Genomic DNA, 15061 nt, shown 5'->3' with positions numbered 1-15061 from the left:
AATATAGTCATTGATATATGAATATGTTTTAAAAAAATTTACCAGCTTTATTTTCAAAACACCTGCTTCTTTGAAATTTAACGTTTATTATGATACTTAAATAAAACGTTGATTGAAGTTTCAAATACATGTAAAATAAAAATCATGTATTTCTTTTTCAAGATTTCGTATTTAACCACAACATTCATATTTTGTATGAGCAATGTGACCGTTCTTGATGACGTAATCGATAATTTTGTCATGACATCCAAACTGGTAAATCAGATGTTCCCATCTGCAAAATACAGAAAAATATAGACATAAATTTCTTACTCTCAATAATATTTTACATATTTTAAAAATTGCTAAAGCTATTGATAACATATGCACATATGCAAGCATTTGTCGTTGCAGGTACCGGTACCCTTAATTTTTTTTTTATGACTGGTTCTGTATATTTAAACTTGAAGAAAATAATTTTTCTGACCTTGGAGCATCAATGATAACCAAATCAGCGTATTTTCCACGTGACAAGGATCCATAATCTTTCGATAAGCCGAGGGCGGACGCAGCATTAAGGGTGGCGGCTATCAGCGACTCTGGCATCGTCATCCTCAGCAACACGCACGCTAAATGCATCACCGTGGGCTACAGAGTACAGATATAGTAATAAGCTTATAGAGTTTTCACTAACTATGTTAATCATATTCTATGTAACCATAATTATAGGGGAACTGTCAAATCGCCATTCCAGGACGCATACCACATTTTTTCTCGCAATGGAAAAAAATATATCCAAATCCAATCAATAAGGTACGGGATATCTTTTTTCATTATGAGATAAATATATATAATGTCTGGTGTCTATGGCACATTCATTTACGAATTAAATTGCACATAACATATATTGCATTGTTTTTTCTATAATGAACGCCCCTCCCCGGCACTAACACCGGTATTTCTTACCATTGCCATGCAGTAAGCATTAGGGTTAAAATCTGAGCCCAGCGCGACCGCCACCCCCGCCTCAAGCATCCTCCTGACCGGTGGGGGCCTCAGCCTCAGGATGTAGGCGGTGGTAGGAAGCACCACGCCCACTGACCCGGAACTAGCCATGGCAGCGATACCCTCCTCAGAAATCTCCTCTAGGTGACTAATTGCAAGGGCCCCTAATTCTGCACCCATCTAAAATTTATTAATAATGTCTTTATGGAAAACACCACAACAATAAAATAAGTCTCGTCAAACCCATTCCTGAGGCATTCAAAATCTTAAAGCTCTTTAACCCGCAGTTTCGGCTATTATAATATCAAGTAATATTTAATACAATCAAATTTATCCTAGGAAGTCATGAACTATTACTACATGTATGTCTTCGACATAAATTCGTACCTTTACGATGTACGTATTCATTATAGTAATTAATTATCGCATTACAACCAGATATGAATACGGTAATTAAGAAACAATACATATTAATGCACATTTTCATATGACCGTTTCCTTTGTTTAGCATTTTTCCCTTGCTGCTAAATCAGTATCTATCAAATGCCTCACTGTGGCTACGACACAGTCAATATTTGTCATCGTTTTTAAGAAGAAGATTGTGTCCAAAATTGTCACATATAATCATCTCGACTGATTAACATCTAAAATAACCAGCTTAAAAGAAACAAAGTACCTTTGCGCCATTAAGAGGATGTAATTCATCCCCGTGAAAATTAATTTGTAATCCGGCAGCTTTTCCCGCCTCTAGTATAGCACGGGATTGTTCTAAATCGAACACACCCTTTTCGCAAAAGACGTCAATATTATCGACATGGAGCTGGCCTTCTTTCATAAGACGTTTGATTGCGGGTAGTTGGTTATTTATTACGTCCTCTGTAGCTTTTTCAGCCGTAGATCCCCTAAATGTGATAAAAATTATTTACATATAGTTTACAATTTTTGTTTTTGTTTGTTATTAATACTAGATGTTTTAGAAGATATTTTCTTTATGATCGTCATTTGTTTGTTCAAGTAAGAATCAGTATTAGATTTTGCTCGATACAAAATTTTCCAATATAGTTTAAGACAATGTGGTTTTAAAAATTTCTTGATCATTGGACTGTAATCGCTCTATATTAAATTAATTCCTAAATCGAATGTTTGGACATCTTTAGACAAATTATCTCTCTACTTGGGAGATAAAGAGGCCCCATTTCATACTTCGGAATGGCATGAGCTCCACAGAATGTTGAGGATATCGTCAGTGGGTGCTCTCGTTTTGCTGTTTCAATCACCTTCAGCATCTTTATCTCCGTCTCTGTGTCAAGACCGTATCCACTTTTACACTCCACACAGGTAGTTCCTGCTGACATCATGTCATACAAACGTTTGCTGAAGCTGACGTACAGCTCGTCTTGAGAAGCTTTCCTTGTATGTTCCACTGTAAAATGAATACCCCCTCCTGCTTCATGTACCTCCATATAAGAAGCACCTGCTAACTTTAATTAGAAATGAAATTAATTAATTATACCATAAAACTGTTTGAAAAATAAAAGATATTTACATGTACATGTAATTGTATTGTATTCACCTGGATGAAACTACATGTAGTAAGGTAAGAAAAGTACAGAGTAACTGGAAAATTCGTACTAAATGGTATAAATTAACTTGGTCAAAATGGTAGAACTTAACCTTCATTGCAAATTCATGGACTCGATCCCCGACCCATACTGGATGGGTGTGAGCATCCACTAGACCAGGAACAATGCATTTCCCCTTGGCCTCTATAACTTGCTCCGCCTCGTCCTCACTCCTGGGATACTTAGACACTCGTTCCGAGTCCAGACCGACGAATTCTATCCTACCATTACTGCAAGACAAACCCCCAAAAATATTGATGTCTTATTGGGTTTTGTTTTTTAGAATCATCATCATCCTGTCAAGAACCTATGGCTTCGTAATTGGAGCTCTTCTGTTACATGTATAAACGATATGGAGCGATTTCTCTGCTTGCATAGCCCTTCTACTATACTACATGTACAATTATTTATAGTTTTTCTGCCAGAACAGCACTTGTATAGTTTATTATATTATTTTCATGCAATGGAATACGTGTTTACTTCAGAATTTTCTGTTATTTTAGATGCATTATATTTTTTCTGGTATTTTTATGACATAATTTGATAGGAGAATGGCATTTATTGAATAAATGCAACCGGTGATTTTAAGGTAAATAAGAAAAAGTTGTATAATTATTTGTTTTAAATAAACCCCCAAATTTACATATATTTATTGATATAATAGATAAAACAGAAATCTTTATAGCAACGGTTGATTAAATAAAAAAATCCATAGAAAGAGAAAGGTACATGTATGTTAATGACCAGTGAATTAACATGCGCGGATCCAGAAAATTTTTCCCGGGGGGGGGGGTCCAACGGTATTTTGAGTTCTCCAGGGGAATCTGTCAATTCAAAGAAATTTTAATTTGCCGGGGGGGGGGGGGGGGTGTCCGGACCCCCTGACCTCTTCTCCCCTTCTAGATCCGTGCATGAAATAATACGAACAAGGTGTATAAATCGTGTTATCAAGCTAGCTTGCTCCAAATCTAGGACCACGCGATAAGAGTGTTTATTTATATTACGTGGTGACAACCCAACCAACAACGATTTACCTGTACCAGTTACCTTAGAAATCTCACCTGTCCACGAGGATGCTAACGCCGTCCTCGCCCTTTGCATCGATGATGTCTACATGTTGCATCTCTTTCCCCCGGAGAACCCGTACGTTTTCATCATTGCGTACTGTAACGACTTGCTTTGCGCCTTTCACTAGTAGTTTGTAGGCCCCCATGTTTTGACTGAGTTTTGTTATCCGTTTATATCAATGCTCTATCTGTAGACGCGCGAATTTCAAACCCTCTCTTGGATGGGTCTTTTGCTAGTGCTGACCAGTAAACAAAAACCACAATCCTTCTTTCCAAAAAACAAAATAGTTTTCCAACTCAACTAAAAACTTACATAAACATTAAACTGTACAAAAAGGAGAACAATTATTCTCAAACCAGATTACGATGTATGTAATTTTCCCGCTTAGACCCCCCCCCCTCCCCTCCCCACCCACCCCAACCCCCTTTCTAGTAACATGTGATTATAATAATCATAAATTAATATGAACTGTGTATGCAAATCATAATTATGTATATCATATTCATATCCATTCAAATATGTAAATCATTTGTGGATCATACGTTGCTACAAATATGTAGGGAAACAATCAAATAAATATGTGTCATACAATAAAACAAAGAATGTACCTAACGATTTTTTGCCTCTCATTTTATTTAACAGATGAATTTAATATGCATCCCATTTACTGGACAAAGACTTCATGAAAGCAAGAAAGCACGCGGCGAGTAATGTTTATAAATGCACTACAAAATTAAAGAATATGAAATATAAAACTGCTTTTGCGACTTTTTCCTCATTTTCATCTTTTTCCACTCTGTCGAGCTGCAACGTTTTGAACAAACTTATTTAAGTTTTCTACCAAAATAACCGCGTAAGGATGACATAACATAAATGTATATGTATGTACACAAATATTCTCTCCCTTTTGTTATCAAATGCATTGTTATTAACTGTCAATAGGCCGACCCTGCAACAGATTATTAGACTATAGTTCACCCATTGTTTTGTTATCATGTGAACGCGGATAATAGTTACATCTGGAAAAAGTGAGATCTTTATAAATACTTTACATTTTGAAAAAAAGAGATCTTTATAAAATACTTTATCTAAAACGATCGAGAACTTTGTCATGGCTGTCCTAATAAGAATAACAATTTGTGTTTTGATGCTTTTTGCTGAGGAATTTACGATAGTAAGTACTTTGACCAGGTAACTTACATAATGTTATAGAAGAATTTATTCTAACTGTGCACTTTAATATTTTACGTTATTATTTTGAAAAATCATTGAAGAAAATATTACCAAAAGCATTATCATTTAAAAAAAATTAGTTTAATTCACAGAAGAAATTAAAAGATATATGTATTGTAAATATTTAAAAGTGAATGTGGAATAGATACTTTGTTAATAGATATTTGTTATAGATTAATAGTTTGTTGCATTAAAGGCCTATGCTCGTTTTGTCTGTTGTTGAAAATAAAAAAAAAATAGAAGATAAATTGTTATTGGTAAATTAAAGAAAATAATAATTCAGTCTGATCTCCTCAAATTATAAAACAAAACTACTACAACCCCACCCCAAAGAAAAAATCAAACCAACATATCATAACTTAAACGTTTTAAAATATTTTAGCTTCTTTCACGTACCAGCCTGTACATGATTATAGCAAATTTTCACCAATTCTTAAAAAACCCATAAATTGCTGGGATGCCTTACCTTATGTTATGTTTGTTTTTCATTTAAAATAATGAATAATTCTCACATTTGGTTACAGTATAAAATCTCTCAGATTTTCAAACACAGATTTGGCAACTTCAAGGTTGTAAATTAGGTAAATAGTCACAAATTCGTATGAAAAAGTATGGGTTTATGCATTTGGATGGTTTTTTTTTAAAATTAATAATTAAAAAAAATCTTGAAAAGGATTGAATATTTTGAAAATCACCCCCCCCCCCAAAAAAAAATCTAAAATAAACCCGGGTATGCCATACTATGTTTATTTATTCAAAATAAACTCGAGAATGATGCCATATTGGGCCACCATATAAAACGTCTCTCTCACATTCAGATAGAGGGGAACCATGTGGTGGTAAGCCTGAAACTACTGTCCTACTCCAACAAGCTACACCAGTACCTGGACGGTAACAATAAAACGACCCACTACTGCTGCGGGACAGACACGCGCAGCACCGGAAACTGCTCCATCGTCTGCGACCCGTCCATAGAGGTCAACCTCAGGTCTGTATGAGGTACCTTATGAGCTCGAGGTACCTTAGAATCGCAATAACTACTTGAAAGGGCCAGAGTAGAAAAAGGGGCTATAATTTTTGTGAATTTCTTGGGTATCTTTTGCTCCCCGTTCATATACAATATACGCTCCGAATTCAATGTTTGGTTCATGTTTTACTACAAGTTTTTTTACACATACTGAAAAAATACTGTAGACCGATTCTTTAGGCATATATTTGCATTTACATGCACTAATAACGCGTACATATTTTATAAAGAATAAAACACTATTTTTCAGTGGAAAATACATTCTATAAGCAGTGATGAACAATTTTGATAAGCATATTGAATGTTTAATAGGTTTGGTACAAACCGCCCTATTAAACAACGGTACGAGAGTGGGCCACTTGGGAACCACGAAACGTTCAATTTCCAGAACCTTTCGATGGTTGGCTCCTTACCAAATCCAATACACATAGATATTCCTAACTGGAATGGGGTAAATACACGCGTATAATTTGTTTTTGTGTTGATTGCAGTGCTAAATAGAATGTTTATGTTTTACTAGCATATACACTATTCGATTGTTGTAGAACAAACTGATATATGATTATACTCTACTTAAAATTACAGAGTAACACATTGGTTGAGTTTTTAATATACGATGGTAACCAGAGAAATCGTACGTTAGCGCAAGAACTCTTCAGCATAACCCAAACGACTACTGCAAAGCCATCGTCTACGACGCTCTACAATTATTTGACCAGGTATCCCTCTAGGCTTTTTTTTTTCATGTAAAATAAAAACCCAAATAAATTAAGATTTAAACAGGCAATAAAAGGAACACCGAACTTTGATAATATATACATTGACTACTGAAAATAAAAAATCAAAGTACTGAAAGTACTGAAAAGCGCTAACCTAGCTTGGTTCTAAGAAAATTTACTGTGTGCAAGCATAGGCGTAGGCGGAAATGAGCCTTATTGAAATTTTGGTTTATGTTTAATGAATATCAATTTAAGTATCGAAGGCCAGATTTCTTTAAATATATGTTACTTTCTGAAGATGATGTGAATTAAAGCTGAACACGACTTGTATATGGATACTTGCCTGAAAAAAGATATGTTAAAATCACAAATTATACCTTTTGAACAGTAATTTATCACAGTTTTTGACATTTTCTTGCAAAGAATCGATTTTATTTTTCTATATTTTAGCTTCTGAATACGCACTATACTTTTTCATCACTGCGTAGCATCCCGTGCGATTTACGTAAGCCCCGCAAACCAATCGTATCTACTCGGCCATTTTCGTCACCCAGATAACTGGTTCCCTATACCTCTTACCAGTTTAAATGATTATATTTCTGCTCATAGAGGGCAGTTATTCCTTGCACCGGAAATAGAAGTCTAACGACAATAAAGCGCTGAGCTATGCTTAGCGCTTTAAAAACGGCGCCAAATGGTTGAGGTTCTCATATTTAACAAAGTTAAAAGAAATTGGAATTCAAAACAATTGAAACTTAACTCATCGATTTTGAGAATTATACATAGATTTCTTTACATGTTTAATAAAATGAGTAAATCCAGAAAATCATAAAATCATTTTGCATGAATCAAACTCTTCTTTTCATTATTTCCCATTAGAGCTACAATAATAGCAACAGTTCTGTGTGATCCTCATTTCTTTGGAGACGACTGTTCAAAGAACTGCTTAAGATACGCCAATGGCAGCCATGGGAGGTGTAATGCCACGGGACAGCTGCAATGTGACCAACACTATTTTGGACCTAAATGCACCATATTTTGCGTTGATAAAAACAACGGATCATGCAATGATTATGGAAACCTAATCTGTGACGATCATTTCTATGGAGACGAGTGCTCTAGATATTGTGTCGATACTACACATGGGAATTGTTCAGGGGCTGGATATTTATATTGTCAAGACGGTTAGTGGGTTGGTAGTTTTGAATGCCGACTAATTAATCAACCATTTCTATTGCGAACATCTTTCTTCTACAGTTTGTATATATACTTATCATATGAAGGACGCATGAAATAAAATATATTTCGTATGAAAAAATTTCTTTTGTTTGATAAATGCCGTACTTACCTTCATCTTACCTCTAAAATTTAATACATTTCACAGGCTATACCGGGAATCAATGTGAAAGCAAGATTCGAGAATGCACAAAAACACCCTGTAAGAATGGAGGGACGTGTTTTGACCTGGCAGACGGAAACTTTACCTGTTCGTGTAGGACCGGATGGTCTGGAACAAACTGTGAGCAGGACATTGATGAATGTCTTTCGAACGTTTGTCAAAACAATGGCACGTGTAGTAACCTGAATGGAACCTACCAATGCACGTGTCCGGTTGGATTGTTCGGTAGAAACTGTGAAAGCGACGTCAACGAGTGTTCGATATACATGCCTTGTAAACATGGAGCGGCTTGTATCGATGTGATTGGTGGCTATGTATGTGTGTGTCCGTCAAACTGGTCAGGGAAAAATTGCACTGAAGACATTGATGAATGCCTCAATGATCCATGCAACGGTCATGGAAATTGTTCAAACACACCTGGTTTTTACACCTGCTCCTGTGACGTAGGCTGGAATGGAACTCATTGTAATAGAGATATAGATGAATGTGTATTGTACAGTCCATGTCAAAATGGAGGTTCCTGTCAGAATAGAGATGGATCTTATAGGTGTTCTTGTTTTTCCAACTGGACAGGTGATAACTGCCAAATGGATTTCAATGAATGCTCAAATCCCGGTTTTTGTTCTGGACATGGTAACTGCACTAACTTATTTGGAAGTTTTCATTGTGCGTGTAATTCCGGATATGAAGGCGACAAGTGTCAAAACGATATTGATGAATGCAATAGAAAAGATGTCTGTCTTAATGGTGGTACTTGCATAAACAAACTTGGTTCTTATGAATGTTCGTGTCCTCCGAATTATCAAGGACCAGACTGCTCCTCTGATGTTGACGAATGTTTATCAAACAACATATGCAACAGTGGAAACTGTACGAACACAGATGGTGGGTTTCTATGTAACTGTGACCGCGGATGGTCCGGTGCAACTTGTGACACCAATATAAATGAGTGCTTAAACAACGTTTGTAAAAATGGAGGTACTTGTCGGGATTCTGTTGGAAGTTACGAGTGCCTGTGTCCACCAAATTGGTCCGGACCTTCGTGTGAGGATGATGTAAATGAATGTTCGATAGGAACATGTAGACATGTGACCCTCTGCGAGAATTCTCCTGGATCATATAATTGTCATTGCCAAGAGGGTTGGGTGGGTAAATCTTGTGATCAGGATCTAAACGAGTGTGCTTTTGATAAACTGTGTTCCAAGCAAAACAGTTATAACTGTACGAACACGGACGGAAGTTATTCATGCCATTGCAAACCTGGCTGGAAAAACAAAGCATGCACTGATGATATAGACGAATGTCAAAACAACATCCTGTCGTGTGAAAATGGCGGGAGCTGTAGAAACAGCCTTGGTAGTGCCCACTGCGACTGTCCCCCAGAGTGGACAGGCAAACGATGCGAGCAGGATGTCAATGAGTGTTACAGTGAGGTCTGCCTTCATGGGTCAACATGTAACAACTTTGCAGGTGGGTACAACTGTTCCTGTTTGCAGGGTTGGAGAGGGCGACGTTGCGACAAAGACATCAACGAATGCCAAGCTAACACGTGCGTGCACGCTAAATCCTGCTCCAATTTAGAGGGATCGTTCCACTGCGAGTGTTTGGATGGATGGAGGGGTTTGAAGTGTGACCAAGATATAAATGAGTGTGCGCGTGAGAAATGTTCAGGTTTTGGGGGGTGTTATAATACCCCGGGATCGTACACTTGCAAATGCCAAGATGGACACCAGGGCACTTCCTGTGAGATAATGCAAGGAAAAACATCAACAGGTATGTTTTTTACCTTGTCTTTTTCAAAGAACCTTCGGTATTGGAGCCATTTTAACAAAACTGCGGGCTTTAATTTCCGTTTGATAAAAGTATCTACCTCTTGGAACAAAACAAGTTGAGAATGACGCTAGTCTCAAGGTAAATTTTCACATACATGTTTAACAAAGACACGGCTTTAATGCACGACAAATTTTGTTGCTTTTTGATTTCAAAAAGCCATGACTGCATAGCAGCAAGGGTTACCCACGAAAGTCGCGAACATTGGTCCCCAACGAACAATGATGATTCCACAAATCTTACATCTTAAAGATTTTTTAAAATTTTCATTACAACCAAATTCTTGTTCTGAATTATATGAAACCAAGTTTGACTGGTTGTGGTATAACTATAAAGATAAACAAATCAGTTCATTATTATTCAGCTGTCGTCATTAGAGAGAAGGTTCTTCTGGAGTTCAATGGACACGTGACAGAAACAGACGTCAGCAAAATAAAAGATGCTCTACAACAGATATGCTCCACGATTTGCCATGACATTACCGTTTTACTTAATGACCATGTTTTGTCGTATAGGTAATGTATATTTAATTTCCAGATAAAAATGTAAACATTTTTATATGTAAATCCCTCACAACAACAGCCATGAATCGAAATGTTTCAATTAATGAATTGTTGGTGAAATGTGACACAGGCATTTTATTTTTCAGTATATAAAAGCAAGAAACAAGATACCTTTACCAAAAAAACTATCAAAAGTGAAGTGAATAAAATATTAATTTCATATTTTTTCATTCTGACCTGTCTTGTAAAAATATTTATTTCATAATTTTCATAATAAGTCTTGTCTTGTAAAATTACCAAATTAACGTCATCTTGATTGTTTTAAGTGAAATGAAATAATTTTGTACATTCCTGACAGCAATGGAAGAACGGATTTCGAAGTTCCGGTAGTTTGTGATGGCAAGATGCTAAAGAATGGAGACCTGAAGACAAGATTAAACAAGATGTCAGCAAAGGAAGTGGGCGCAATTTTTCCATTTGAGCTTGTAGGGAAAGAGTTAAAGAAATCTGGTGAAAACGAGGTTTGTGTAATATAATTTCTGATGGAGGACATAAACAATGCCCGAAAGTAACTATAGGGTCTATGATTTTGTCCTAGACCAATTAGAGTTGTTTTGTAGTAAACTCGGAATCAAGAAAATGTGCCGATAGCTGGGGAAACTATTATTAAGGGAGAAATAGCAAGAATATTCAACAAAAGTATAATAAATATTGAAAACTAATATATACTAGCAGCGACTTCATGTTGCGATTGACATGTGATAAACATGATAACGATTCGATACACTTATGTTCGCAACAAAACCTTCCAAATAAAGGACTTTTTTGTGACTATAATATTTTCACGATACCCGTGAAGCGAAATTTTATTGCACGCGAATAGAAGTTTATTGACAGTTGTAGAAAATACAGGCTTGTAATATATGTGCAAGTTTAAAAAAATCCAAATTGATTTATTTTCTGTTAACATAAAATCTAACTTGCAAATAAGATTCATTTTGTGATACAAACACTGTATATATAATTTATTTTGTATTTTGAAAAGAAAAAAGTTCACCACCTGTAACACAGAAATTATATTTACTGCGAATATTATACCACATGTGTAATATAATGTAATATGTATTGTAATTTGTGGGTTTTTTTCTTTTGTTTTTATTAAAAATAGGTACATTTGATCCTTGTTTAATTTCAGGACTGGGTGACTAATAACATTCCTCTTCTAGCAGGTGCAGGCGGGGGTGTCATTTTGGTAGTCATCGTCATTATTGTATTCCTTAAATTAAAGTAAGGACTAGTATATATACATGTCTGCTTTCGTGAAGTTTCAAAATTATAAAAATTGCATGTCCCTGTTTGTCATATATATTATTGATAATCATTTGATCTAAATCTAACATCTAAATGGATCGTTGATCATGTTGATCGTTGGGGATTTCCGACAAGCCACGAAGTTGAAATCTATATATATATTTTACATGCAATTACAGAAAAAGGAACGGTCGCCACAACAAAAAATCCAATATGGCCGACGATCCGTACCTAGACTGCACAGTTGGACAAGATTCAGCGGTCATGAATGAAAATCCTTTGTACTTCATCACAAATATAGAGGAAGACGACGATACGCATGTGTGAACAGACAGGAAACTTGTTATCAACGGAAAAGTGATCTTGATAGCATTGCGCTAGCTGGTCCCGGTTTATTTGTATTTTACATGTATGTTGTGTTTCTATGTAGAGTCGAAGGTGGTCATTGACATTATTTCGATGATTTTGATAACGAAAGAGAATCCGATCAGTGACCTCGTAGATTATATGGATTACAGAAGGTTTGACAGTTAATACCACCGTTCCTGCATTACTTGCTGTGTTCTCTCATATGATTTCTCATCTTGTACCCAAAACGATCGACGTTGAATTGAAAACGTGAAATATTTTTAAGAACTTGTATATGTCTTCGTATTGTCATGTATATACACATGTTCTAGTATTTACTAGTATTTAACTCATTACGTTGAGACCATTATCGTAGATACAATTGGTATGCATAAAAAGCCTTAGGCGAATACCCTTACGATACATGTAATTGGGCAATGGAATGTAACGAAAAATTCAATAATAAAATTTATACAAGTATTTGTTTTAAAGTTAAAATTTATTAACTTTTGTATTAGAAGAAAATGGGAAAAATAATGAATAAAATATTTAAAATATAAGGTACAGTTTCAGTCATATTTTGTCCTGTTTTAGAGTGATTTTTAAAAATGTCATCAAAAATGGAAATGAAACGTTTATTTACACAAAAATACCCATAAACAAAGACTCTATAGTTAGTTATCTGCTTAGACTTTCACAAGGGTAATTGTGACGTCACAAACAGTGCATTTCCCCTTAATTTTCATAAAACTCGGCAGAAGACACCGATTCCTCGGTGGTTTTCTGCATAGAAAACTATGTTCGCAGCCATCGCCCACAATGAAACTTGCATCATAACTTTATCATGTTATATTACATGAAATATATTAATTTTGTTGTGGGCGACGGCTGCGGACACATTTTCCTCTTCAAAAATCTATGCGAAAATGTGCAATTTTTCACCATTTTTGACTAAATCTTAGAAATATGCCAAAATGTTGAAGTCGTTATTATTTTTTGAAACTTGGCATTTCATATACACACAATCATGTTCAAGATAGTATGTGTGTATTTTCATGAGATTTAAACAACTTTTGAATTTTAAGGCAAATATTAAAAGAAACTGTACCTCCTTCTTTAACGACGAGGCGGATACTTTTGACAGAGACTACATATTTAATAGATAACCAATGTTTTGTTAAAAGAGCTGAATGGTTGTATCCATTTTTAAACAATACAAATTTCCATAAGAAGATGGAGTTCTGTATAGAGATAAAGGAAATTTATCTGTGGGTCTGTAGCTCCCGGTCTGGAATAAACCCCCACATGAATGACTTGGGAGCTACAGTTTCATATGTGATAAAAAGGTGCAATTTCCGGCGCACAAAAAATGCGCAAGTTTTGTAGCGATTAATTTTACTTCCGAACACATTCTGTGCAAATATTTGAATCCCCAAAAAAAAAAATCCTCGTTAACACCATTACCAGCCCCATAAAGTGAAGTGATGCAGTTTGTTTACATGTTAAAATAGCGACTCGATCTCGATCTGCAAATGGGTTTATTTCATTTTCCGAGGTCGGTTAGCATGTTTTAATAAATTATAGAAAGTTCGAGGTAAGTAAAGAGGCGATATCAGTAGTAGATAGCAAGAATGATTTAATGGAACTAATATTTTCCTCAGCATTTGTGAGGAATTAAGGTTTATAAGTCCAAAACTAGCGCAATTTTTGCAACTTTTAAACACGTACGGAAAAGGAATCATTCTTTGAATATGATGAGGTGATCAAATACGGTCGGGGGTGATCAAATCAAATAAAGTCCGGATGATAGATTGGATCACGCCGGACCGTATTTGATCATCAAAGTATTGTTCCTTATTACTTATATTCAGTATTTATACTTGTATAATTTTCAGCAATTGTACGATTAAGTATTTAAATAGTGATGAAATGTATTGGACGTTACAAAACCGATTCGTAGTGTTATCACAGACAAAGACTCTGTAAAATGTAGATAATCTATATACCGGTATTCATCTACAGAAAATGTAAGACCAAGTCCTGTGTAAAAGAAGAAAAATAAAAAACTACATGGAAAATTGTTAGAAACTTTTATTCCTAAAGAATAAATTTAATCTAAAATCACATTCAATCGTTGACTGCGGTCATTCATTGATATAAAAAAAACTTGTCAAGATACGGTGCAGTGCATTTCCTCTTTGCAATCATTTATGGGGAAATGGTCGTTCGCGTCATTCCTTAATACTAGTATCATCTGTGCAAACGACAATAATTTTACATCCTACATAGAAACTGGGCTATCACCCCATCCTTGTTGTCCCCAGTCATAAACTCCACCCAGTGGCTAATGTACCTTTCCTTGTCAATCTTGCCCTCTTTCTTTGTGTCCATGGCTTGAAACATCATTTCCAGAGCCTCAGTGTGCGTCATTCCAAAACACTTCATCCCTCGCTGGAAATTTTCAGTTGTAAGATAACCCGAGTCGTTCACATCGAACGCGTCAAAGAAACTGCCGACCATCGCTTCAAAGGTCTGGACAAACAGATTCTTGTTGACACCTACGAGTTCCTTGAAAGCAGTGACGTATTCCTGTTCTGTCATACTTCCGTTCTCGCGCATCTTCCGTCCTACTTCTAGCAGTGTCGGCGTCGTTTCCTGCGATATTCCACCGACACCGCCACTCGCTGCAATTTCTTCCCCTTTCTTAATCAAAATTTCCCATCCATTTTCCATCCACATTCGAATCGCATTAGCCTTTTTTTCGGGTAGGGTGAACTCTTTGACGAAAGAATCACTCATTTCTGTGAAGTCTTGTTTGCTGATGCTGCCATTTCTCTTCAGGTTGTTGAGTTGAAACCATTTGCGGACTTTGCTTTCAATGAGTTGTGTCATCACCAGTGTTTCCACTTGATCAGTCGACATGGTTCTTTGTCGTCTGCGAATTCAGTATCTGACGAAATGTGAACGTTGAACTTGTCTCCGAATCTAAAAGGTGGCTGAATCAAGACTTCATGTCC

General features: G+C 35.9%; 3 protein-coding genes across 3 annotated transcripts; 1 reads left to right on the top strand and 2 right to left on the bottom strand.

The window, feature by feature from the left end:
• Positions 1-17: 17 nt before the first annotated feature.
• On the bottom strand, positions 18-3831 carry LOC128159653 (probable imidazolonepropionase). The gene is made up of 7 exons (XM_052822821.1): positions 3668-3831; positions 2659-2836; positions 2188-2465; positions 1661-1886; positions 946-1164; positions 467-627; positions 18-274 (listed from the first exon to the last, which is right to left on the bottom strand). Exons 1-7 carry the CDS (start codon positions 3817-3819, stop codon positions 172-174), a joined length of 1317 nt encoding a protein of 438 aa, XP_052678781.1. The 5' UTR covers positions 3820-3831; the 3' UTR covers positions 18-171.
• An 889-nt stretch (positions 3832-4720) lies between these two features.
• LOC128157723 (neurogenic locus notch homolog protein 2-like) lies at positions 4721-12571 on the top strand. The gene is made up of 10 exons (XM_052820327.1): positions 4721-4848; positions 5726-5895; positions 6247-6385; positions 6520-6653; positions 7533-7837; positions 8038-9825; positions 10247-10397; positions 10744-10906; positions 11581-11672; positions 11876-12571. The coding sequence occupies exons 1-10, from the start codon at positions 4786-4788 to the stop codon at positions 12021-12023; spliced, it is 3153 nt and encodes a 1050-aa protein (XP_052676287.1). The 5' UTR covers positions 4721-4785; the 3' UTR covers positions 12024-12571.
• A 1721-nt stretch (positions 12572-14292) lies between these two features.
• LOC128160131 (uncharacterized) lies at positions 14293-15061 on the bottom strand. The gene has a single exon (XM_052823401.1). The coding sequence runs from the start codon at positions 14964-14966 to the stop codon at positions 14319-14321; it is 648 nt and encodes a 215-aa protein (XP_052679361.1). The 5' UTR covers positions 14967-15061; the 3' UTR covers positions 14293-14318.

This window comes from Crassostrea angulata, chromosome 8 (assembly GCF_025612915.1).
Source record: "Crassostrea angulata isolate pt1a10 chromosome 8, ASM2561291v2, whole genome shotgun sequence".
Lineage (NCBI taxonomy): Eukaryota > Metazoa > Mollusca > Bivalvia > Ostreida > Ostreidae > Magallana > Magallana angulata.
Note: the sequence above shows the minus strand (reverse complement) of the source record. Positions and strands in the feature narration are given on the sequence as shown.